General features: G+C 42.5%; 1 protein-coding gene across 1 annotated transcript in view; it reads left to right on the forward strand.

The window, feature by feature from the left end:
- mst1 (macrophage stimulating 1) overlaps positions 1-21,690 on the forward strand; it is a 67,367-nt gene extending 45,677 nt beyond the window's left edge. The window contains exons 12-18 of the mRNA XM_048606176.1: positions 761-796; positions 5,803-5,920; positions 13,378-13,455; positions 16,431-16,577; positions 19,058-19,164; positions 19,870-20,009; positions 20,809-21,690. Of these exons, the coding sequence (XP_048462133.1) occupies positions 761-796; positions 5,803-5,920; positions 13,378-13,455; positions 16,431-16,577; positions 19,058-19,164; positions 19,870-20,009; positions 20,809-20,967 (785 nt within the window). The 3' untranslated portion in view covers positions 20,968-21,690. The remainder of the gene's footprint in view (positions 1-760; positions 797-5,802; positions 5,921-13,377; positions 13,456-16,430; positions 16,578-19,057; positions 19,165-19,869; positions 20,010-20,808) is intronic.
- The last annotated feature ends 5,253 nt before the right edge of the window (positions 21,691-26,943 follow it).

Genomic DNA, 26,943 nt, shown 5'->3' on the forward strand with positions numbered 1-26,943 from the left:
TACTCTCTACCTGCCTGGCACCCTAACCTCACACTTATCTGGTGTATTTACCATTTGACTGTGTGAGATTCTGGAATGTAAATTTCAGAATGTGGCAGCTGACTGCTGTGAAACGGGGGCGTGCGGAGTTTGCCTCCTAACAGTTCTGCACCACGAGAGAACTGTTGGAATGGAAGCACTCTGCCTTTCTAAAGAAAACTCTCATTGGAAACTCCATTTGGAAATGTGGAGCTCTCTCCTTTCGTAAAAAAAAAGAGCAGGAGGAGGGGCGAATGGCACAAGATTGCATTGCCACTCCTCAGAAAATTGGCACATTGTTCCACAGCACAGGACAAGAAATAGTGCCCACAGAGCAGGCACTGAGATGGTGTTCTGTATTACAGGCACAGAACATCTGAGATTACGTACATTTGCTGCATTACTGTCACAGAAATTGTATTATTTTACAAGCCTGGAGATTTTCTGTAGCTTAGGACATTTACTGGGTGGGCACACTCTGGTTGTTTTGCTATTGGTGCCTTTGATTGTGTTGTGAAAATTGGAAGGGACAGAGGCCTGATATTACAGCTCTCTGTCTCACTTTCCTCTTTCCTGTGCCTGGTGATCAGTGATTGGCAGGTTGTTAGTATGGAATGCGACTAACTCCCTCCTCCTCTCAAATGATAGACACAAGGACAGAATTCCTCAGAGATCGCATTTGCAGAGAAATTTCCAGTCAAACTTATTCTAATTGTGCAATGATCATCTGTTTCAATTACAGAAGGACAGGCCAAATCAACAAACAAGGAGGATCCAGGTAACTGACGATAGGAGCAGCTGAACTTACAATCAGAAGCAAAGAGAAAACAGAATATGTCTCCATGGTTATGTTGAGTAGCTTTGATTTCCCAGCAATCATCCATCCAGTCAAATTTATCAAGATTTTTTTAAAGAAATGGGGTGACGAGAAAATCTGGGATCATTCTCTTTAGAGCAGAGAAGGTTGTGGAGAGATTTACTTGAGGTATCAAAATTATAGGTTTTTTTTGATGGAGTAGACAGGGAGAAATTCTTTCCACTGGCAGAAGGGTTAGAAAGAGGGCTGTTCTTCCAAATTAAGATCTTAATTCCTTTTTGGAAAATGATGGCATGGTGGCAATAGGGCGGCCCGGTGGTTCAGTGGTTAGCACTGCTGCCTCACCCAGGACCCGGTTTGATTCTACCCTCGGGCGCCCGTCTGTGTGGAGTTTGCACATTCTCCCAGTGTCTGTGTGGGTTTCCTCCAGGTGCTCCAGTTTCCTCCCACAGTCCAAAGATATGCAGTTTAGGTGTATTGACCGTGTTAAATTGCCCATAGTGTCCAGGGATGTGTAGTCTAGGTGGATTAGCCATGGGAAATGAAGGGTTACAGGGATAGGGTAAGGGGTTAGGTCGGAGTGGGCTGCTCTTCAGAGGATCAGAATGGACTCAGTGGGCCTAATGGCCTGCTTCCACACTGTGGGGATTGTATAATTCTATGATTCTAATGATGTCCCTTTAAGACGCTCAACATGTAAGTAAGCAAGTACTTGAATGTCATCATATGACAAAGAGTCACAATCATTCTACACTGTCACCCTAGGCATGGGATGTGTCTAGAGATTAAACTACATTGTGTGTAACAGTTTAGCTGTAAGTAAACTCACAAGAGATCTTCATGTAAATGGAATACATGTACTTAATTAATGTTATGGATAGATAGCACAAGAACATAGCGCAGAACATTTCTTAGCTGGGGTGTTGCCAGGGCTGGAGTGATTCAGCTATGAAGAGACGAGATGGGTTGGGGTTGTTTTCCTTGGAGCAGAGGATGAAGGGATGTGATTGAGGTGTACAAAGCCCTTAGAGGCATTGACAGGGTAGATAGGGAGAAACCTTTTCCCTTAATGGAGGGATCAATAATTGGGGGTATAATTTTAAAGTAAGGGGCATGAGTTTTGGATAGGATTGGAAGAAAAGGTTTTTCACCCAGAAGGTGGTGGGCATCGGAACACATTGTTTAAAAGAATAATAGAAGCAGGAACTCTCCAGACATTTAAGAAGTGTTTAGATGTGGCACTTGTGATGCCAAGGCAAACAAGGTTATGGGACTAGCTTTGGAAACTGGGATTAGAATAGACAGATGTTTGATGACAGACACTAACACGATGGGTTGAAAGGCCTCTTTCCATGCTATAAAATTCCACGACTCTGACAATCCAAACCAGGGCCCCCACTCCCCTCATTTTCCAGTAATGACTATATCAGTACTGCTACCTGTTCTTGCCCTGACTGGAATAAAACCATCAATTTTGTTTACATTTGCCTCCGTCTTGTACCTTTTTGGTGGTCCATCAATGATTCTTCCCTTCTCTTTCCTTTCTTGACTTCAATATCTCATTTCTGGAGTTAAACTGTTAACTAATAAACCTGCTGACTTCCACAGCAACTTTGACTATACTTCTTAATGCCCACTTACAGTAAGGATTCCATTCCATTCTCCCAGTGCCTCTGTCTCATCTGTCCTATTGATGAAACTTCTATTTCTATAATGATTTCCTGTTTCCTCAAGCAAATATTCTGTGCCAACGTATTACCAGACTTTGATGGGTTCTGCCCCATTTTCTACACCTCTGCTCACTTTTCTACCCATTTCTCCCAAACCATGCAAGGAACTTGGGAACAGGAAGAGGCCGTTTTGTCCCTCATTCCTTCTCTGATCCATGAACTAACTCCACATACCCACCTTGTATCCCTTTATCCCTTAATGCCAGTTGTCCTTTAAGAACCAGTTTTAAAAGATCTATCAATCTCAGATTTTAAAATTAACAATTGATCTAGCATTAATTCCTATTTGTGGAAGGGTGGTCCAAACTTCTGCCACCCTTTATGCGTTTGTTTCCTAATTGGGAAATTAGGGGAGGCGATGGCCTAGTGGTATTATCGCTGGACTGTTAATCCAGAGACCCAGATAACATTCTGAGGACCTGGGTTTGAATCCCACCACGGCAGATGGTGGAATTTGAACTCGATAAATTATCTGGAATTAAGAGTCTAATGATGACTATGAATCCATTGTCGATTATCAGGAAAAAATCCCAACTGGTTCACTAATGTCCTTTAGGGAAGGAAACTGCCATCCTTACCTGGTCTGGCCTACATGTGACTCCAGACCCACAGCAATGTGGTTGACTCTTAACTGCCCTCTGGGCATTTAGGGATGGGCAATAAATGCTGCCTGCTCAGTGACGCCCTCATCCTGTGAATGAGTAAAGGAATTTTTCTTCCGAATAGTCTGCCCCTCAATTTAGCCTATGTCCCCTACAACCAGACTCCCTAACCAGCAGAATAATTTTTGTCTATCTCATATTTTAATAATTGAACTTTTTGATTGAATCACTCATTAATGTTCTAAATTTCAGGAAAGACAGCCCCAATTTCAGTAATCTCTTATAATTTAACTCATAGAATCCTCATATTGTTCTGGTAAAACCTACACTACACTTCCAAGATCAATATCACTTTATCAAAATGCAGTGCCTAGGATTACTCGCAATGTCTCTTGGTGGTTTAATCAAAGTGTATAGCTGAAGCAAAACCAGAATTCTATTAGACTTCTTGATTATTTTTGTTATCTTCATGACATTATAAAGATCTGTGCACCTGGACTCCAAAATCCCTTGGACTTGAACGTTTTCTACTTTTTCTTGATTTAATAAGTATCCTGTTTGAGCATTTTTAGATCCAAAGTGGATGATTTCGCACTTCTCTGTATCGAAACCTATTTGTCACAATTTTACTCATTCTCTCCATCAATTAATACCTCCTTGTCGTTTTAATACTTCCAGCTACACTGCACTACACACCTCTTTTTGTTCATTGGAAAACTTGCAAATGTGTTTTTCTATCCCATCATTGGCGTCATTAATAAAAAGAGTGAATAGCTGAGGACGCAACACAGATCCATGTGGGACATTCACTAGTCACGCGAGGGAACCTGCCCATTGCCCTTTTGTTCTATTCCTCACAGTCAACCATGTTCCTAACCAGGTCAATAACTTGCCTTCAACTCCATGTGCTTCACCAATAACTTGCCTTCAATTCCATGTGCTTCACCACTAGCTCTCAATGCCCAGAGAGAGATTTTATCAAATGTCTTCAGAAAGTCCACATTGATCTGTTAACATTCCCCTGACCACTATTTAGTTACCTCCAACCTTCCATCTAACTCATGTGGATGGGTAGCTGTGCAGAAATTGGGAAATACTGAACAGGAAAAGTACAGAATGTTTTGAAGCAGCTGTCTCTTTAAAAAGCATTCACACAAGGCCACGTGGAAGTCTTAAAGGGACTGTGTACTCCAACAAATAGATCGTACATAGTCAAGGAACATAAAAAGGAACACAGTTTAAAATTTTTAATTAGGTTTGTCAGTTATGACTTACCCACTTTCAAATCCAAGCTATATCTCTCTGACCATGTGAAATTTTTTGAGGTTTTTAGTGTTAATTACAGAAAATTCCCATTCATAGATGTTAGATTAACAGGTCAAAAGTTACCTGTTTTCCCTCACTCCCTTTTCTTAAATAGTGAAGTAATGTGCAGCCTAAAGGAATGATCCCTGAATGGAGAGAAGTTTATGAGACTATAATTAATATCACCCATAATATCCTCAGCCCATTTCCTTTAAAATACTGGGATGCAAATCATGTTGACTTGGAAATTTCTCCAGTGCTATTATTTCCTTCAGTACTGTTAAATTGCATTTATTAATTATGTTGAATCCCCGATTGAAGAATAGTTCTTTCAGTATATGTTGATCTCTTTCACTGCTGTTAATACTGACACAAGCAATAATTCAGCACGTATGCCATTTCCCTATTGTCATTGACACTGTCACTAATACTAGTTTACGGGGCCCACAATAATGTTTATCACCACTTTTCTTCTAATATGATTGGAAAAGATTTGTATGTTATATTGATATACCTCACAGCTTTCTTCTCATATTCCTTTTTAAATTTTATTATCTATTTTGTGGCCCTTTGTTGTTATTTGTATCACTCCCTTTGCCAGGATTTATGCTATTTTTTACACCTGTATGTTTTATGTTTTAGTCTTATGTTGTCCCTCAGCTCTTTAGTCATCCCTGTTCTTGTTGACAGGTAGAGTACTTGTCTCCATATGGTTATCCAAGGTGACTGTACCTTTAATACCAAGGTGTAGTCCTACTCCACAATGACTCTAAATTTAGTAAAAGTGTGTAATTTTGCACTATTCTGACTGCACTTTTTATATCAGGGTGTGATCCTGCACCATGATAACTGTACCTTTAATATCAGTTTACATTCCTACCTCACAGTGACGATACCTTTATTAACAGGGTGTCATCGCCCAGCACAATGACTGTGCCTCAAATATCAGGATGTTTTTCCACTTCACAATGACCGTACTTTTGATACAATAATGTGGTCCAACTCCATAATGATTATACTTTAATACCAGAGTGTAATACTACCCCATGATGACTGCTCCTTTAATTTCATGGTGTAGTTCTTTACTAAGATAACCATAACTCTCATATTAGGGTATAGCCCGACTTTGCAGTGACTGTACCTTTAATATCAGTAATAGTTCTCCTCTATGGAGTTTCTAGAGGTGAATTGTCCCTGGGGTTTTTCCTATTTCTTGTTCCCTGGCTTGTGTGCCAAGACTGGGGTGAGTAAGCAGCCCCTGGGTCAGTTCACTCCCTGTACTTTGGATGGTGTGTGTTGTATTTAATGCTGGCTTCTGTACCCCTTTTAGCCTTAGTCGAATTTGAGTCCTGCGGTAGGCGGGAAGACCGGACAGTCGAAAACAAAAAGAGTCGAATATTAAGAGGCGTACCTGGTAACTCCCCCTGGACTGTGAGCCTTCGCAACAGGTAATCTGACCAGGTGGTAGTCTGTTTCCAAAATGCCTGTACCTTTGCTATCAGTATATACTCCTAATCCATGTATCTTCAGTACCTGATCATAGGTTTCCAAGGTTATAGATTGTACTCCACAAGATCCTTCACACAATGGCACCACTCTGCATGGATAGAGAGGAATTCTAGGTCTGAATGTTTGGCTTATTTGTGACTCTCAGCTGTGGTCATGAAAACCAATGTTCATTTCTCAGGTGGCTGAGCCTGTCCCTTCACTTTACAACAGTTCACTATTTCACCAAATATTTGATTCACAGAGGCAAGAATTAGATTGAGTTCCTGTGTGTGATGTTGCCTCACTTCAGCAGCTATGGCCCATGAAACCCCAATGGAGTCTGAAGCTGAAGATAGGTGTAATGGTGGGCAACATCTCCAGCCAGACTCTATGACAAAAGTGGGCTGTGAGGGATAAAAAAAACATATGTTGCATCAACAAAGTGGTATGATTTTAATTGTTTTTGAATACTTTTACTTATTACTTGTAAAATTGTTGAAGATGGTGATTTCAGCAACTTTGGTTTCCTGGAATCTTCTGGTCCTGGAGATTTTGGGCCTGGAGTTGGGAAGGATTAGTAATTAGGCAGGATAATAACACACCAGAATCTTGCTGCCTTCACCCTTTCACCTGAATTAAGTCCTGGGCAGGATGGCCCTGAACTGCCAATTGAGGCCCTTACGTGGCCAATAAATTACCACATAAGGCCTACGCACGCTGGTGCTCCAAATACTTCAGCTCTAGAAATGACCAAAAAAAACTGGTTAACCAGCACGAACTGGCTTGCAGTTAGTGGAGGTTCCTCAGTCTCATGAGTGCACAACTGAGCAACTGCTCTCAGGGCAGTAGGGTGGGATGCTAAGAACTCTTCACTGTTTCCAAACCCCCTCCCCAAGACTCCATGCCACCAAATCCCACATCTCCCTGTGATCACTCCCCTATCCTGGGAGTCCAACAAGTAATGTACCAAAATATTAATATAAAACAAAGAACCTTGGATGCTGGAGATCAGAAACAAAAACAGCAATTTCTGGAGAAACTCAGCAGGTCTGGCAGCATCTGTGGGGTGAAAGCAACATTAACATTTCGGGTCCAGTGACTCTTCATCAGAACTGGTGGCAGCTAGGAAAAAGTAGTATTTACGCTGAAGATGGGGTTGGACAGTATGGGTTGGGGTGGGGTGAATGTGAGCTGATAGCTGGAGCTGGAGCCCAGAGAGAGAGAGATGAAAGAGGATTGGCTGACTGGCAGAAGGCAGAGACTAGGGATAAAAGAGTCTTTTTCAGGGTGGTAGCCAGTGACTAGTGGAGTTTTGCTAAGGTCCAGGTTCGGGCCTCAACTATTCACTTATACATTAACGAAGTAACTGAGGGCAACGTTGCCAAGTTTGCAGATGATATAAAGGTAGGTGAGGGCACAGGTAGTATTGAGGAAGTGCAGAAGGATTTGAACAGGTTAGCTGAGTGGATAAAGAAGTGGCAGATGGAATACAGTGAGTGAAAGTGTGAGGTTAAGTACTTTGGTGGGAAGAATAGAGAGCACATTATTCATTCATGGGATGAGGGCGTCACTGGCTAGGCAGCATTTACTGCCCATCCCTAGGCATAGACTATTTTCTAAATGTGTAAAAGTTTTGGAAATCTGAAGTAGAAAGTTACTTGGGAGTCCTAGTTCAGGATTCTCTTAAGGTAAATATGGCAGGTGGAAGGCAAGTGTAATGTTAGCACTCATTTTGAGAGGGCTAGAATAAAAGACCAGAGATGTACTGCTGAGGTTTTATAATGCAGTGGTCAGATCGCATTTGGAATATTGCGAGCAGTTTTGGGTCCCATATCTAGGGAACAATGTGCTGAAGTTGGAGGGTATCCACAGGAGGTTTACAAGAATGATCCAGGAGATGAAGAGCTTGTCAAATGAGGAATGGTTGAGGACTCTAGGTCTGTATGTGATGGTGTTTAGAAGAATAAGGGGGAAACCTGATTGAAATTTATGCAATACTGAGTGGCCTGGATAGAGTAATATGGAGAAGATGTTTCCAGTTGTATGAGAGACAAGGACTGAGGGCACAGACTCCAAGTGAAAGGGTGACTCTTTAGAACTGAGATGAGGAGGAATTTCTTCAGCCAGAGGGTCGTTTGATGGGGAACTCATTGCTGCAGAAGGCTGTGGAGGCCAAATCATTGAGCGTCTTTAAGACAGCAATAGATAGGTTCTGATTAGTAAGGGATCAAGGGTTACAGGGAGAAGGCAGAGAATGGGATTGAGAAACACATCAGCCATGATCAAATGGCAGAGCAGACTTGATGGGCCAAATGGTCTCATTCTGCTTTTGTATCTTATGGTCTCATGGAAAGGGGGAGGTAAACAGGGAGATTATGGATAGCAGGCCAGGACAGGAGAAAAAAAGGTTGAATAAGTGACAATAAGACCTAAGAGTAGGAGAAAATGGGTTAGTTGTACTGAATGCAACCCATATGCGATAATGGGCCTAGGAGAATGTGGGAATGGGTGACCGTGCTGAAAGCAACTCATTTCATAACAGGACTGGCCGTGGGATGGGTAAAAGACATGGAGGGATGGAATCATGTTCTAAAGTTAATGAACTTGATGTTGAGTCCCAGATGCTGTGGGGTCCCCAAGCGGAAAATGAGACATTGTTCTTTGAGCTTGCTCTGAGACTCACAGGAACACTGCAGCAGGCCTGTGACAGAAATGTTGGTGCTGTGTTGAAGTGGCAGGCAACTAGAAGCTTAGTGCCATTTTTGTGGACAGAGTGTAGGTTCTGTGCTTTGTCACCCCAATATAGAGGAGACCACATTGTGAGCTGTGAATACAGTAGACTAGATTGAGTGAAGTGCTGGTAAATCACTGCTTCACCTGGAGAGTGTGTCTGGGGCCTTGGATGGTGAGGAGGGAGGAAGTAAACAGGCTGGTATTACACCTCCTGTGAGTGTATGGGAAGGTGCTGTGAGGGTGTGGGGGAGGTGTTGGGAAAGGTGGACAAGTGGACCAGGATGTCCCAGAGGTAACAGTCCTTGTGAAATGCTGATGAGAGGGGTAGGAAACGGGTATCTAGTCGTGGCATCCAGCTGGTGGTGTCAGAAATGGTATCTAATAATCCTTTGAATGTGGAGGTTGGTGGAATGGTATGAGGACCAGGGGGACCCTATTGTTGTTGGTGGGAGAAAAGAGAGCGGGGGTGAGGGCAGAAGTGTGGGAAATGGGTCAGACAAAGCTGAGGGCCCTGTCAGCCCTGGTGCTGGGAAATCCTCAATAGAGGAAAAAGGTGGACATTTCTGAGGCTTCCTTGCAGAAGGTGGCATCATCAGAACAGATCTGACAGAGAAACTGGGAGAATAGGATGGAGTCTTTAAGGGAGAAGGATGTGAGGATGTATAGTCCACGTAACTGTGGGAATCAGTGTGTTTTTAATGGATACTGGTGGCCAGCCTATTCCCAGAAATGGAAACAGAGGCGTTGAGGAAGGGAAGAGTTGGAGATGGTTCGGCGAAGATGAGACCAGGGAGGAGATTGGAAGTGAAATTGCTCAATATTTCCAGTTCAGAACGAGAGAGGGAAGCAGAACCAATGATGTCATTGATGTACCAGAGAAAGAATTGTACATGGGGATCTGAATAAGTTTGGTGATATACCAAGCCATGGCTAATTCCATGGCACTGCTGAATGTGGGAGCTTCAGCTTCTGATTGGCTGCCTGCTCTTGCTTGGGCTCCAATTATAGTAGAAATCTCACTGGCAACCAAGCATATGCCAAATGCAGGAATATATTGTGGTTTTCAGAACCTAACAAGGTGTGTGTTTCCCTCCAATCATCTCTCCACCTTTTAACTTTCATTTAAAGACAAGAAAATCTGGTCCTTGTCTTTACATGATCTGTCTTCCACCTTTCCCTTCTGTTTCTCAGTGTTTCTGTCTCCATTTATGAAATAGGTTGATTAATATCCACTATAAACCCTCTTAACTACCAAAAGTACCTGAGAGACTCACTCACACTCGGCTTCCTTTAAGGATCTTATTCCTTTCTCCTGTAAAATCTACTCCCCTTCCCCAACAATACCTTGACAGAGCCTCTACTTGCATCCATTCAGATTCCTGCACTTCTGCTCTTAGCCATTCCCCTGGTTCCCAGATCTAAGATAGGGTTCCCCCTTGTCCTCACCTTCCGTCTAAACTTGATTTGTTACATCATTCTCTGCCACTTCCATCACCTCCGTCATGATGTAACTATCAAATCTATCCAATGTGGCTTCCTTTCTGGCATTCTGAAGGGATTTCTACCACCAAGACACCCTGGTCCACTCCTCCATCACCGCCCCCCCACCCCGGCTTTTTGTGCTTCTCATGCAAGCACAGAAATTCCAGGATTTCCCCTTTACCTTCCTCTTTTTCTCACCCCACCAAGGCTCAAACATGCCTTCCATGTAAAACAGGGACTTCCTTGTATTTCTTTCAATTCAGAATCCTTGTTTGTTGTTGCTGATGCAGTCTGCCCCACATTTGGGAGCCCAAGCATCGATCGACTGCTTTGCTGGACATCTCAAACTTGCCGCCCCCCCTAGCCAAACTCTTCCAGTATGGTCGCAACACTGGGCATCTTCCCGACAATTTGGAAAATTGCCCAGGTATGTCCTGTTCATAAAAAGCAGGACAAATCCAACCTGACCAATTACCGCCCCATCAGTTTCCTCTCGATCATCGGTAAAGTGATGGAAGGTGTCATCAACTGTGCTTTCAAGCAGCACCTGCTCAGCAATAACCTGCTCAGTGACGCCCAGTTTGGGTTCCACCAGGACCACTCAGCTCATGATCTCATTATAATTTTGGTTCAAATATGGACAAAAGAGCTGAATTCCAGAGGTGAGGTGAGAGTCACAGCCCTTGACATTAAGGCTACATTCGACCGAGTGGGGCATCAAAGGCCCTAGCAAAACTGGAATCAATGGGTATCTCAGGACAAACTCTCTGGTGGTTGGAGTCATACCTAACACATATGAAGATGGTCATAGTTGTTGGAGGTCAGTCATCGCAGCTCCAGGACATCTCTGCAGGAGTTCCTCAGGGTAATGTCCTAGGCCCAAATATCTTCAGCTGCTTCATCAATGAATCCACGATAAGGTCAGAAGTGGAGATGTTTGCCGATGATTGCAAAATGTTCAGCACCATTTGCAACTTCTCAGACACTGAAGCAGTTCATGTTCAAATGCAACAAGATCTGGACAATATCCAGGCTTGGACTGACAAGTGCACCACACAAATACCAGGCTAAGGTCATCACCAATAAGAGACAATCTAGCCACTGCCCCTTGATGTTCAATGGCGTTACCATCACTGAATCTCCCAATATCAACATCCTGGGGGTTATCATTGACCAGAAACTCAACAGGACTCACCATATAAACACAGTGGCTACAAGAGCAGGTCAGAGGCTAGGAATACTGCAGCATGTAACTCATCTCCTAACTCCCCAAAGCCTGTCCACTATCTACAAGGCAGAAGTCAGGAATGTGCTGGAAAACTCCTCACTTTCCCAGATGAGTGCAGCTCCAACAACACTCAAGAAGCTTGACACCATCCAGGACAAAGCAGCCCGCTTGATTGGAACTACATCCACAAATATCCACTCCCTCCACCACTAATGCTTAGTAGCAGCAGTGTTGTACTATCTGCAAGATGCACTGCTGAAATTCACCAAAGATCCTCAGACAGTGCCTTCCAAACCTATGACCACTTCCATCTAGAAGGACAAGGGCAACAGCTATATGGGAACACCACCACCTTCAATTTCCCCTCCAAGCCACTCACCATCCTGACTTGGATATATATCGCTGTTCCTTCACTGTTGCTGGGTCAAAATCCTGAAATTCCCTCCCTAATGGCATTGTGGGTCAACCAACAGCAGGTGGACTGCAGCAAGAAGGCAGCTCACCACCACCTTCACAAGGGTAATTAGGGATGGGCAATAAATGCTGGCCAGCCAGTGATGCCCACATCCCACAAATGAATAAATAATTTTTAAAAAAATTTATAAGTGTGACCCAGCATTCCAATGCAATCGCCTGTCATGCTAATTCTCTGTCCAACTCCTACTCTGACCTCTCTGTCCTCAGCATCCTACACTCTTCCTATGAAGCTCAGTGAGGAACACTAACTCATTAAGCAGGCTGTTTACAGACTCCTGGACTCAACACTGAGTTCAGCAATTTCAGATCAATACTACTGGGTCCATTTTATTGTATTTTTATTTCTTTAAGGATTTTTTTTAGCTCTCAGACTTGGATAATTCTCAAATTTTCCAATCACGCCTCCTTTAGACACATCCTTTGTTTCTTGTCTCATTACCATCACCTTCTGCTTTGCACCATCATCAAGTCGTAGAGCATTACACCACAGAAACAGACTCATTGGTCCAACTAGTCCATGCTGACCAGGTTCTCAAACTAAACCAGTCCCACCTGCCTGCATTTGGCCCATATCCCTCCAAACCTTTCCTATTGATGTACTTATCCAAATATCTTTTAAACGTTGTATCTGGGCTTGCATCAGTACTCCCTCTAGCAGTTCATTCCATACACAAACCAGTCTCTGTGTAAAAAAGTTGTTCCCTTGTGACCTTTTTAAAATTTTCTCCTCTCACCTAAAAAATATGCCCCCTAGTTTTGACGTCCCCAATCCTAGGGAAAAGACCCTTGCTATTCACCTTATCTATACCCCTCATGATTTTGTAACCTTCTGTAAGGCCACCTCGCAACCTCCTATGCTCCAGCAAAAAAAAGTCCCAGCCTATCCAGCATCTCCTTATAACTCAAACCCTCAATTCCCAGCAACATCCTTGTAATTCTCTTCTGAACTGTCTCCTGTTTTCCACTCTATTGCAGGGCTTTTCTTGTGTTTTCCACCCAAAGTTTTCCCTGTCCCCGTGCTTGAGTTAAACCAGTTTGATACTTAATGCTTTCCGTTCCTGCTTGTCACTCTAAAATATTGCCTTTCTCATGTTCTCCACAACTAATGTCTTATTTGCTTTCCAACATTTTCTGTTTTTCATCTCAGATTTTCAGTCCCGCATTGTTTCACTGCTGTCTTCCATGAGGGAAAGGACTGTTTGATTGACAGTTAAGGATCACCAAGTCAATATGGTTGAATCCAATCAGTGTTGGAAGGTGGTACCTGGCGAGCTGGGCCCAACTGGGTGGACAAATGGCAGGAACTGCGGGCTGTTGATTGGTGGAGTTAAAAGTGGGACATCCTGTGATAAGGCACCAGGAAACAGAGTTGTCAGTCCAATTGAGGAGGTGGAGAAGGGGGACTGCATATTTCTTCTTTGTTCTCTTTCTCTGTCATGCCAATTCTGTTGATTTTCCTTGAATACACATTTAAGTTGTATTTCACTTTCTTTCCAGGGAAGGGAAGCATTTTTGTGGCGGGACCCTTGTGCGCAGGAATTGGATCATCAGTACCAAGCAGTGTTTTTCCTCCTGGTAGGATCAGACTGTTTATTGCATTGAGCTCTAATTGTCCAGGAATGTCCTGCCACCGCGATTTTGATGTGGGTTTGGTGATAGGCCTCATAAAGTGCCATGGGGCTTAGACATGGGCAGTCAAACCTTCATGGGTGAATGCACCATGCAAAGTGGCACTTAGCCAAACACATAAGATCCTGCTTTACCCCGCTGATCTCAGTTGGAGTCAGGCATATTTGAGATGACCAAGGTACCGACATTGGGGTGGGGTTGGGGGAGAAATAAACACCATTGGGCAGTCAAGACGTCCCAAACTGGCATGGACCAGGCACTCACCTCCTTCCCCATCCTGACAGACATCTAATTCACTGGGGTGACCATTGCAGCAAGATACCCTCCAGTGGGTAGTTGTAGAGAGGCTTTGTTAGTTAGGAATGACATCAACTCCTGCCTTTTAGTCAGGAATTAGTGAGGTGGCTGGGAATTTCAATAGGAATGAGCTAACCTCATAGAGAATATTATCCCCTCCATCACCGACCCTGCAATAATCTGTGTGTGTATACCAGAATTACAAAGGGCAAGCAGGCCTGACTTTGCTCAGAAGGCCCCTCCCCCCGCCCCGCCCCATGGTACCAGCCCAGAACCAGACTGTCTGGTAAAATGTAATTTTAAGGACCATACTTTTCTGTGAGGGGTTCAGCCCTTTATATTGGTGGATGAAATCCCCCAAAGTCCTTCCTTAACTCTGTCTCTCCTTCATTTTACCCCAATAAAAATTTACCTCTCAAAAGGCAGTCAATGTTCTCCCCTTCAAATAGTGTGTGGTAAACTTCTGGCTCCAGGGCTCATCATCCAACCAGGAATCATGCAATTTCCAGAGGTTTCAATTGATCCACTTAATTATAAAGGTAGATCCCTGAAGTATTTTGGTCCCAGCGTAAAAATAACATGCGGAACAAGAAGGGAAAATCAGATAAAAGATTGATCTTTCTTCGTATTCAAGTGTTACGTTCCCTCTCATTCATAAAATATTTGAATTTTACACTGCAGAAACACAAAAGATAGGTGCAGGAATAGGCCATTCTGGCCTTGGAACCTGTTCCACCAACCAATATAATCATGACTGATTATTCTCCACAATACCCTGCTCCCACTTGCTGTGTATACCTTTTGATCCCTTTACCCTAAAAACTATCTCGAAAACCTTCTTGAAAATATTCAATGTTTTGGTCTCAACTGCTTTCTGTGGCAGAGAATTCCACAGGCTCCACTCTCTGGGCGAAGACATTGCTCCTTATCTCAGTCCTAAATGGCCCACCCATATCCTTAAACTGTCATCCCTGGTTCTGGACTCCCTGGTCACTGGGAACATTCTTCCTGTGTTCACCCTGTCTAGTCCTGTTAGAATTTTATAGGTTATGTTGTACTTTAAGTTTTTTTTTAAATTCATTGCTCGGATGTGGATGTTGCTGGCTGGGCCATTCCTTCCCACCCTCCTGCTGAGAAGATGGTGCTGAGCTGCCTTGTTGTATTTGCTGGTGTAGATAGACCCACAATACCATTTGGGTGAGAGCTCCAGGGTTTTGACTTAGTGGCACTGAAGGAACGGCGATATATTTCCAAGTCAGGGTGGTGAGTGGTTTGGAGAGGAACTTGCAGGGGGGTGGTGTTCCCATGTATCTGCTGCCCTTGTTCTTTTCGGTGGAAGAGGTCAAGGGTTTGGAAGGTGTTGTATAAGGATCTTTTGTGAATTTCTGCAGTGCATCTTGTAGATAGCACATGTTGCTGCTACTAGGTGTCGGCAGTGGAGACAGTGGATGTGGTGCCAATTAAATCAGCTGCATTGTCCCATTTAGCCCATTATGTCCTCTCCTGTTCCTTCCCTGCAATGCAAAAATATCCTCCTTATCAAGTAATTTGTGGAATCATAGAATTGTGGAATGGTAACAGGACAGAACGAGGCCATTCGGCCTGTTGTTTCTATGCTGTTCTTCTGGAGAACAATTCAGCTAGTCTCTCTGTTCTTGCCCTTTCTCTGATTTTTTTTTTTCTTCGGGTATTTACCTATTGCTTTTTGATTGTTACTTGAATCTGCTTCAGCCACTCTTTCAGGCAGATTCCAGATCACAAGAACTCACTGTATTTAAAACAGAGCTCTTAATTTTTCACTAGAAATTTGGCCAATGATCTTAATTTATGTCCTGATTACTCACCCTTTTGTCAGTGGGAACTATTGCTCTGTCTACCTCCTTGTCATCCATGCTCACTCTCAGTCATTCCCATCATTGTGTTTATTAGAACTTTACTCAACATCTTAAGTGGAATTTCTGCTTTGTTTATCCACTTGCACAATGCCAACAATCATTTATTGGTTATAAGACCAGGTTAAATATCCAATTCATAATCTGAGGCTTATTTTTTGAATCCAGAGCAGATTAATGAGTGAAAATCTCTGCTCATTAATCACCTCCTGAGTGAAATGGCTTTAGGGAATTTCAGCCCATTTCCAGCCTGGGGCAGAATGAATGTGTCCTATAGGTGTGGGGAGGGAGGCATGCTGTTGGGTCAGGTCTGAGCACCTGATGGGATAATGTAGTGGGATCTTTACTCTGTTCCAACCTCTGACAAAGTGTTATTGCTGCTAGCATTATGTTAAAGCTCCCCAAGAAGTCACCATATTCTGTTGCCCCCTCCATGTGAAGCACACAGAGCTCAAACATCTGCAGAATATTTGCAGTTTGATTCTCCCAAGGACGCAATCATTTCTCTGGTCTCAGAGATTCTGTCCCTGGCCGACAAGAAATTTGGAATTAATAGTGAACCAAAGTACCCAGACCCACAGCATCAGATTATAAAGACACTTTCAGATGAGAGGGTGAGAATGAGAATATTATCCTCTGATGGAGCTATACTGGACCAGCCTGAAATAGCAAGTCCTCACATCAGTCATGAAAAATGAACCAGCATCTCAGTTTTGTGTTTTTGCCTTTTAGTTATGCTGAGTTCAGGGGGTATGAAGCCTGGATGGGAACCATGTTCAAAGATCCCAGGGCTGATGATCCAGACAAGCAAGCAATCCCCATCCGAAGAGCTGTGTGTGGACCAAAACGCTCCAACCTGATCATGTTGGAGTTAGAGAGGTACCCGTACCAATAAAATCATCTGTTCTGTTCGATAGTCACCCTCTTAACTTTAATGTTTTAAAATTATATCCATTCTTGGGGTGTGGGTGTCACTGACAAGACTGACTGACATTGATTGACCGTGCATAGTTGCCCTGAGAATATGGTGGTAGTGGACCATCTGGTGAAGCTTGCGCTGATTAAATGGCTTGTTGGGCTACATCAATGGACAATAAAGAGACAGCTACAAATGTGAGACTGGAATCAAATTGAGGCCAGAGGAAAACATACTTTCTTCTCAAAAGGACATTAGTGAACTAGCTAGGGTTTTAACAACAATCAGACACCTTGGTTGTCATTTTTGCTGATATCAGCTCTTTATTCCAGACTTTTTAAACCAAATTGAAGTTCTCAAACTGCCGTGGGATTTGAACTTACTTTTTTCTGGATGTTTGGGGTACTGGATTACTTTTTCAGTAACTGCCATAAATCTGTTGGAATATTGGGTTCTTACTTTGAGGCTGAAAGTATGAAACATAGATATAGGTGTAAAGGTTTGGTGGATAAAGCACAGCAGAGCAGAATTACTAGCAATCACAGAAAATGCTGGTGAAACTTAGCAGGCCTTTTTTTAATATTAATCATGGGATATCACTGACTAGATTAGCATGTATTGCCCATCCCTAATTGCCCACATGGAAGTTAAGAGTCAACCACATTGCCACTTGGTCTGAAGTCATATGTAGGCTGAACCACGTAATCATGGTAGATTTCCTTCACTTAAAGGACTTTAGTAACCAGATGGGTTTTTATGACAATTAACAGTGGCTACATGGTTTTCATTAGACTAACTTTTTTATTCCAGATTTCTATTGAATTCAAATTTCACCATCTGCTGTGGTAGGATTTACACCCTTGTTCCCAGAACATTAACCTGGCATTTGAGGTGACTAGCTCAGTAACATTGCCACTGTGCCATTGCATCCCTAGGTCTGGCAGCATTTATGGAGAGAGAAACAGAGTTAGCGTTTTGAGTCTGACTCTTCTACTGAACTGAAGAGTGGAATTAGGGTTTCAGGCAGCGCACACTATAGGCCTGACTTCTAATATCAACATCTGATGTCCAGTGAATAATGGTCATGGTGAATCAAAACTTTCTAAGACCAGGGATCTTCTGAAAATCAGGAACATTGACTGAGCAGCTTTGATAATGGGAGCCGAAATGCAGAGAACTGGGATGGTAAAACCCGCAATGAAACAAAAGTCAGGTTTGGTTTAGATCATTTAGGTTTTGCACTGAGTAAATCAACCCATTCTCTGTGCAGAGGATGTCCCAGAAACATTAAGAAACATCAGTGGTATTGATAGAGGATAGGCTGGAACTGTCTGTCAACTCAAGGGATAAAAGATATCAGGTTCTGTCTCACTAAGCTGGGGACAGAGTGTAGCAGGGCTAGGGTGACAATGGGAGAGGATTGATTGGATTTGATAAACTGAGAATCAGATTATTAGAAGTTAATTTGAGAACTTGGAGAGGTATAAGCTGCTTTGGGGTGTTCGTATACTAGGATGACTGGAGTCCTGGAGCACTCGTGAGGGTATCTGGGGGTTTCCAAGGGGCCTGTCTTTAGGGCCACTACTGACATGTATGCTGAGAGTCTTAGGAGAGGATCCAGGAATTAGAAAGTGAAAATCTGGCATCTGGAAGAACAATGAACTAGATCTCGGAATCTGTTGGAAGCAAAATGAGTGCATTTATTATTATTTTTAATCAACCTGTTTAGGCATATTGTGACATACCTCTGGAGCAGGTGGAGACAGTAAAGACTGCAACTGCTGGAAGCTAGAGTCAACAAATGTGGAGCTGGAAAAGTACAGCAGGTTGGACAGCATCTGAGGAGCAGGGAAGTCATGTTAGTCCTGGCGAAGGGTTTCGGCCTGAAACGTTGACTTCCCTGCTCCTTGGATGCTCTCTGACCTGCTATGCTTTTCCAGCTCCACATTTGTTGAATCTGGAGCATGTGGGACTGGTATCCAGGCCCTCTGGCTCAGCGATAGGGACACTACCACTGTGCCAAAAGAGCCCCAAATGTATATTAATATACTGCCTTTCGTATCTTTGCAATGTGTCAAGCCACTTTATAGGCATTGAAGGAATTTTCTGAAGAGTTGAAATTGTTGTAGACAGTGTGGCAGTCAGTTTGCACACAGCAGGTTCCCAAAACAACAGTGTGATGATGACTTGATATTGATAGAGGGATAAATATTGGCCAGGGCATCAAGGAAAACGTCTCTGCTCTTCCTTGACTAGTCACATGGGATCTTATACTTCCATCTGAGAGGAGAGCCAGAACCTTGACTTAACATCCCGTCTATTTCCATTTGTGCAGCACTGCCTCAGTACTGACTGGACATCAGCCTAGATGATGTGTTCAAGTCTTCTGAGTCAACATGAGATGCCCCATACTGATCTCTGACTTTTTTTCTTACCTGTACAGACCTGCCACCTTGAACAGTCGTGTTGCTGTGATCTGTCTACCCCCTCAGGGTTATATTGTTCCTGAAGGGACCAACTGTGAGATAGCAGGTTGGGGAGAGACTCAAGGTAAGGACATTCACCAGGAATTTGGTAACAGCTCAAATAACACTCACATGGACCGCACCTCATGCGGAGCTATCATTGTGGCTTGAACCAGTCATTCAGTAGGATGAAAACAAGTTGCCTTGGTCACATTCCTGTTTTGGGAAGTGACAGTTTCATTGCTGGTGATGATGTTCACAAACTGAAATTCCAACCAACACTTTCACCCTTTTGGTGTACAAATAGGGAGCAAAAGTGAATGAAGTTAGATTAATTACAGTTGGCACAATGCTACACCCAAAGTCCTGATATTGATATTTGCATTTGGGAAATTTGGTCGGCAGAGTTAAAAGGTTACACCATATTAGGCATCTGTGCTCTGAGCAAAGCTGGTGTTCCCCATAGTGCAGTATTTCCAGGTGTGAATCTCTAGTTTTGGAATGGTTTGTACTTGCAACTTATTTGGACAAAGCAAGAAATAAGAGAAAATCACCTGATACAGTGAGTGCAAGAAGGTGAGTACTGGAATTGTCTGGTTTGTCCAGGGACTTACGAGAAGAGACATTGTCCTGTGTGTCAGGCCAGGAAGAGTAAATGATTGAGATCTTTACTGGCCACTTGCTGGGTATTACCATCGCGTTATTCTGTCAGAGCCTATTGGACCCAGGTCCTGTGTTGGTTCTTTATCCATTTCTTTGTCCATCCTAATTTCTTCTTCTTGATGTGTAGGTACAGGCCGTGATGATGTTTTGAATATCCTGGCGATGCCGGTGATAAGTAACAAAGTATGCAATCGGTACTACAGAGGCCGCCTGGCTGAGACAGAGATTTGTGCTGGGACAGTTGTACGGGGATCTGGAGCTTGCGAGGTAAGAAACAAGAACACAAGCAAATGGCTGTGACCAGTAACAGCAGATGGAGGATTCTAGCCAGCAGAGCAGCTGGAACAGGAATCGATGCACAGCCCAAAGTCCTGATATCGATATTTGGATTTGGGACATTTGGTCAGCAGAGTTAAAAGGTTGCACCATATTAGGCACCTTTGTCTTTTTACACAAGGCTCCACAATGCTTGAAATGATGCGTTCCAATTACCCTTCACTTGAACAAGGAGTGCTGTTGGAGCTTTGAATAGAGACACTGTAATCCCAGACTAAACTAACTGAGTCTGGAAGCTAATGCTTCCTCACGCTGCTTGTCCCAGGTTGTACATCCCAGGACACCCCTCTGAAATAAATGACGCACTGGCAGGACATTTAGAAAAACATTATATAATCAGGCAGAGACAACACAATTTCACAAAAGGGAAGCCATGATTCACTAAGCTATTAAAGTCATTTGAAGGTGCAACGTGTAGAGCTGATAAACAGGAACCAGTAGATGTAGACCTGCATTTTACAACAAACGAGAGATTCTCCAGCTCAGATAAAATGGTGCCCGAGCCCTGATTCTGGGAGTTCCACCCCAGATCTCGAACCTACCATTTTAACCAGCAGATGTTTTCTAATCAACCTGGTCAGAGACATTATGGCATACCTCTGGAGCAGATGGGACTTGAACTCCTGGTTCAGAGGTAGGGTTGGTGATATTCCAAGTTGGACAACAGCAGCGGCTGTTATTTACACTTGTGTTCCCAGGAAACTTAAAAGCAGTTTCTTGTATCTTTCAGCGGGATTATGGTGGGCCCCTTGCTTGCTTTACCCACAGCTGCTGGGTGCTTGAGGGAGTCATCATTCCAGGGCGTGGATGTGGCCGACCGAATCACCCTGGCATCTTTGTCCGAGTTGCAATGTACGTAGACTGGATTAAGAAAGTCATGGAACTCTAGGCACCAGGCTTTCAGTGGGAGATTCAACATCTGCGATATGAATATTTCCAAACAACCAGCCCTGGTATCTTTATAACATCATTTTTCCATGGCTTTCAGAATAATCATCTTTAAACAATTAGCAGTGTAAAACTAACAGTGGTTTACTCATTACACATGAGAGGATTTGTTATTTAATGAAACCCATGGGTCAATGAAATCATTTTTGGGGAGGTTTACTAATCAATGGTGTGATTGATCAATCATCTTTGGGAGGCTTCACTGCAGTCATGAATCATTTAAATTATGTATGGGATACAATTTAATTAAATTGCAGATTTTCACTTAGCACTGTTTTGTGAGTTTGGTATTAAGTTAAAACCTGATATCTGGAACATCTCTTCTGACACAGTATTTAACTGTTCTACCTTGAAGAGCTCTTTTGGCACTTCTTTCATCATTAAAAATTGCTGACATTTAACTCCATTTAAACTGCCTGTCTCCTCATGTATATACTCATGATACAATCAATGCATTGTATACATAAATGTCATTGTCAGAGTGTTGTACTTTTTATCATGTTGCATTTTCTATAGTGTTTCAGAGCATCTCGATAAATCTAATTTTCAAACCGGTCACATTGACATTGGGCAATGACATAATGATTTAGGTAGAGTTTTTATTTGTATAGACGTGATATCAAATGAACACTTACCTCTAAAATAAATATTGAATGATGTTCCATTTCTTGGTTACTTGAATTTTTAAAATTCTTTCTTAGGGTGTATATGTCACTGGTAAGTCCAGCTTTTGTTAACCACCCCAAACTTTTCTGAGTGGTTTGTTAGGCCATTTCAAGAGTTAAACACATTGTTCGAGGTATGCAGTCACGTGTAAACCAAACCAGGCAAGAATGACAGATTTCCCTCCCTTGAAGACATTAGTGAAAAAGATAAGTTTTTACAACAATCAATGATGGTTACATGATGACTATCCTTGAGACTAGCTTTTAATTCCAGATATAATAATTGAATTTAAACTCCTCCAGCTGCCGTAGTAGGATTTTAACTTGTGTTCCCAGCCTGGGTCTCTATTCAGTGTCAGTAGTCAGTGATAATGCCACTATGCTCCCCTGAAAAGTCCTTGACTAATACACTTTGTGCAATAATATTAATGATGGTAGTGAGTGCACTTTGGATTCCTCCTTGCACTGTAAAAACATAATCCAACGATGGTGCTGCTAATTTGTGATAGATCAAATGTTATAGTCAGAGAGATGGGAAATAGTGGGAAGTTTAGTCCAGCAGAATGGTGGTAGCTGTACTGGGATATACCCCAGTTCTGTAAACTCAGCAGTGAGGAGAGAGGAATAGGATAAGAGAGGAGGAATGGAGGGAGAGACGATTAGGGAAACATTATCAAAATTATTCTAAAATCATCATGTACAAATCCCTGCATGGCCTCATGCTGTTTGTCCCAGGATGTACATCCCAGGACATCCCTCTGAAATAAATGAAGTACTAGCAACACATTTAGAAAAACATTGTATAATCAGGCAGAGACAATACAATTTCATGAAAGGGAAGGAATGATTCACTGATCTATTAAAGTCATTTGAAGGTGCAACATTTAGAGCTGATAAACAGGAATCAGTAGATGTAGACCTGCATTTTGCAATAAAGGAGAGATTCTCCAGCTTAGATAAAATGGTGCCTGAGCCCAGGTTCTGGAAGTTTCACCCCAGATCTCTTACCTACCACTGTAAGCGGCAGAAGGTATTGAAGGTGTTCTGTGTAGTTTGTACATCCTTGACTTCACAGAGGCAGTTGCACAATATGACATTGCTGTTACCTTCAAACAGAAACTAATTTTTTAAGGGGATGTCCAAAATACAACTTGAGCTTTATACTTTTTAAGAGAAGGTCTAAAATTATTGGAGTTCATTTGAAAAGGAAAGGTATCCTTTGGGATAGGTCCAGGGATACCTTTGGAAAAGCGCATATACACTTTGGGAGAAGTCAAGTACACTTTGGGTTAGGTCAACTGCCCTTTGGGATCATGTAGACATGAATGTGTATAAGAAGTGAATAAACCAGTTGGAACTGTAAAACATTTCAAACCCCTTGGAACTGTCAATAACTTTGCTACTGTAAAGCTCATTAATTTTTTGACCATTTTAAAATGTTCCCCAGTTTAAAAAAAATTGGAGCTTTCTATTTCATTTAATGACATAATCCTGTCTGTAGTATTTTTGCTGCATGGTTAATTTCACAACCTTTCATTATCACAGTGGGTGCTTGTTGGTTCACAGTTGATTGACAGTTCCAAATAGTTGTAAAGTCCTTGTTGTGGGGCAATGAACAGAAATGTTGATTCTGTAAGGGATTAAGCATTGAAGGAATTTAAGTGTATTGAAGTGTATTGTTTAAACAATGTGAGCTTTATTTTCAAACATAGTCAAGTTATAAGTGGATATTTAGAACTTTTGTTTTATTTCATCCTGATGCCTGCCAATGGTGAATACTTGGTGAGTTGGTATATAGAGTTTAAGATCAAAACGGTGGTGGCTGTGCAGCATGACTGGCACTGAGTTGGCATAGAAGCTATAAAAGACCATGGGACTGAGAGGCAAACATCCATGTGGATACTTTAAGGGGCCACTGGCAGTGAGTGGGGACTTCAGATGGCATGAACTGGGCATGTGTGAGTATTAGGGCTAGTGGGCTTTTTATTGATATTATTCTTCTGTTTACAAGTGATAGTGAACTAAATTAGTCATGTTAGGTGTTCTGAGGAAGGGTCACCGGATCTGAAACATTAACTCTGACTTTTTCTTCACAGATGCTGCCAGATCTGCTGAGCTTTTCCAGCAACTTCTGTTTTTGTTCCTGATTTACAGCATCTGCAGTTCTTTCCGTTTTTATTAGGCATTTTACTCTGCCCGCCTCTGCACCAGGCAGTCCCTGAGACTACCTACAGTTTGTTTCCTGGGATGGTGAGGTGACTTCCCAGAATTAAAATCTCTCCACCTGGCAACTTTCTCCTGAGCTGCGTTTGTGTTGCCAGGGATATTTTTAACTCTACATTCCAGGCTTGGGAGCAGAAATTCCGGCCATAGTGTATTTGGATTTCCAAAAGGCATTCAATGAGATGCTCCATTAAAGGTCACTGCACAATATAAGATCTTCTAGTATTGGGGATGGTACATTGAATAGAGGATTTGCTGGTTAACAGGAATCAGAATAAAGATAAATGGATTGTTTGATTGATAGATTGGGAAATTGGTACAGATGGAATACCTTAATGGTCAGTGCAGGTGCCTCAATTATATACAATCTATATAGATTACTTTGATGAAGGGACCAGCTGTATTGTCAAATTTGCTGATGATACAAAGATCAGTATGATAAGAAGTTGTGAAGAGCATACAAAGAAAGCTGAATTTTGTCAAGGTGGCACTGGCCTCCCTCAGTGATGAATTGGAAAGTCAGGGGTGACATAATTCCATCACTTGGAGGAGCCTGAACCAGATTCTGTGGCAATCCGGAGGTTTGTGAGTTGACGAAAGGTACCTGTCTCTCTAAAGTATGAGACCCCGCCTTCAAACGTTTCCAGACATAAAGCCAGCTCATTAATCCCACTAGTGTCACTGGGAGGAGTGGCCATATCTGGGTCTGCACCTATCCTCAGGGATTCAGTTTAGGAGGGAGAGTGGAGGGTGTTGCTTTCATTGGGATGGTAATCAGCCCTTGCCACCAGGGTGGTCCTCCATACACCACGAGGTGCCCCCTATTTGAGTCCACAGCTAAGTTGCCGGGACTTACCAGGCCTGTGTGTCTCTCCATACATTGAAGGGCTTACTCACTGCTGGTAAAATGTCAGCAATGGCCACTGACTTAATTGGCCACTCAAGGCCCTCAATTTGGGGTCAGATGGTCATCCTCCATCATCCTGCCACTGATGGAGCTCTACTGGATCAGTACAGCATTGGGCACTTGCCCCCTCCGTTCCATTGCTTTGTATGGCCCAAATGCCTCTTGCTCATTACTGAGGGCCTCATTAAATTCTACTGACAGTCTGTAAAGGGATATTGACAAGGTAAGTCAGTGGGCAAAATATTTTGCAGATTAAGAATAAAATGAGAAAATGTGAGGTTGTCCTCTTTAGCAGGAAAGTTAGTAAAAGAATATCATTTAGATGGAGACAGACTGTGGAATATTGTGGTCCAGGGGATCTGGTTGTCCTTGTACATGAATCACAAAATCTCAGCAGGCAGGAAGAGAAAGTAGTTAAGAAGGTAAATGGAATGTTGAACTTCATTGCAGAGGTAATGAAATATAAAAGTAGGAGACAAAAACAGAAGTTGCTGGAAAAGCTCAGCAGGTCTGGCAGAATCTGTGAAGAGAAATCAGAGTTAACATTTCGGGTCTGGTGACCCTTCCTCAGAACCGCAGTTCTTTCAGTTTTTATAAAAGTAGACTCGCTGCAACTTTACACAACCTTCCTCCACTGTGGATCGCAGAACCTAACACTGTATCAGAGCCTGATGTCTACCTAAATCTCAAAACCCACTGACAAAGGTCTCAGTAACCCTCATTTGTTCAGTCTTCTCCCTTAACCTCCAAATCTCTTCTCCTCAGTTTGTTTTTATACTCTGAAGCTTCTCGGACTATTTTCCGTGCTACAGATATTATATAGATGTCAGGAGTGCGAACTGCATGATCAGAAGAGGCTCTTGATTTGCTTGGATTAAGGGGCAGACGCAGCAGGTCAGCATCTGAGCACATTGCCTTAACCGCAGTGTAACATTGGCTTGGATATCGGTAGGCTGATGGAGTGGCGATACTTTATGTTCGCACTGTTAGCATGAAGTTGAAAAACCCCACCCCCATCAAAAATCACTCCATTTCAATCCTATCTCTTGTCCTTAACCTTCTCCAGCAAGTTGTTTTCTGCAATTTCATTAAATCTTTGATTTCATTCGTCCTTTTCAACCATTTATTTGCAAATTGCTTACTGCATTTGACTCCATTATAACAGTGACAGCAGTTCAACAAGAAGGCAAGTGAACTTAAAATTAAAAAGAAATTTATGAAATAAACTAAACAATTCGAAGACAATAAAGCTCTTGGTCCAGTTCGGTTGCACCCACAGAATTTATAAGACTCCAGATGAGAGAGAACATTTTTGCTCATATTTGAAAACTGCATGGGGCTGAGACAGGCTCCTGCAGCAACTGAGATGTTTTGAATGAGGGGACAAACTGGAAGAGATTTAGGATGCATTTATCATAGTGTTGAGAGATTTTGGAATGTATCATAGGATCCCTACAGTGTGGAAGCAGGCCAATCAGCCCATCGAGTCCACACCGACCCTCCAAAGAGCATCCCATCCAAACCCACCCAATTATCCTATCCCTTCTGAGCATTAATTATGCTGGGATAGTAATCCCTTCACCATTGGTGTTCCACAAAATTGCAACAATGCAATGTGAAAATTTTGCTTTGTTGCTCAATGCTTGATAATCATTGATTTGATAATAATTACCATATGTTCTGCTGGACCATTAGAGTGTGGGTAGTTGGGCGAAATTGTGATATGGGTCACTTCCCACTTAGTACCCTGTCTTGAAATGGTTTGCCAGTGTACTAAAATACTTTGTAGGACACTATCTGAGCTGAACACTGAATAATCTGAAAATAGTGCTCTTCTTATCAGCAATAGTCATGTCATTAGTAGTAAGTTATCGAACAGTGGAAAATTCAGAGAAATAATTTGTCACAAGAATGTAATCTTTCCCTTGTGATGTAGGTAGGTTGGTTGCTACTTTCATCCATAGAGTGGATGGAGCATTTTGTGGATGCAGAGGCTCTTTCTGCTCAGGTTGAAATGTTTGACATACCTCACTTGCATTTTCAAGTAGTCAAATATCTCAATTTATCCCTGGCCAGTGCACAGACTCATGCGTTAACCATCTTATGCATTCAATACCCATAT

Source organism: Rhincodon typus, chromosome 16 (genome assembly GCF_021869965.1).
Source record: "Rhincodon typus isolate 14 chromosome 16, sRhiTyp1.1, whole genome shotgun sequence".
Taxonomy (NCBI): Eukaryota; Metazoa; Chordata; class Chondrichthyes; order Orectolobiformes; family Rhincodontidae; genus Rhincodon; species Rhincodon typus.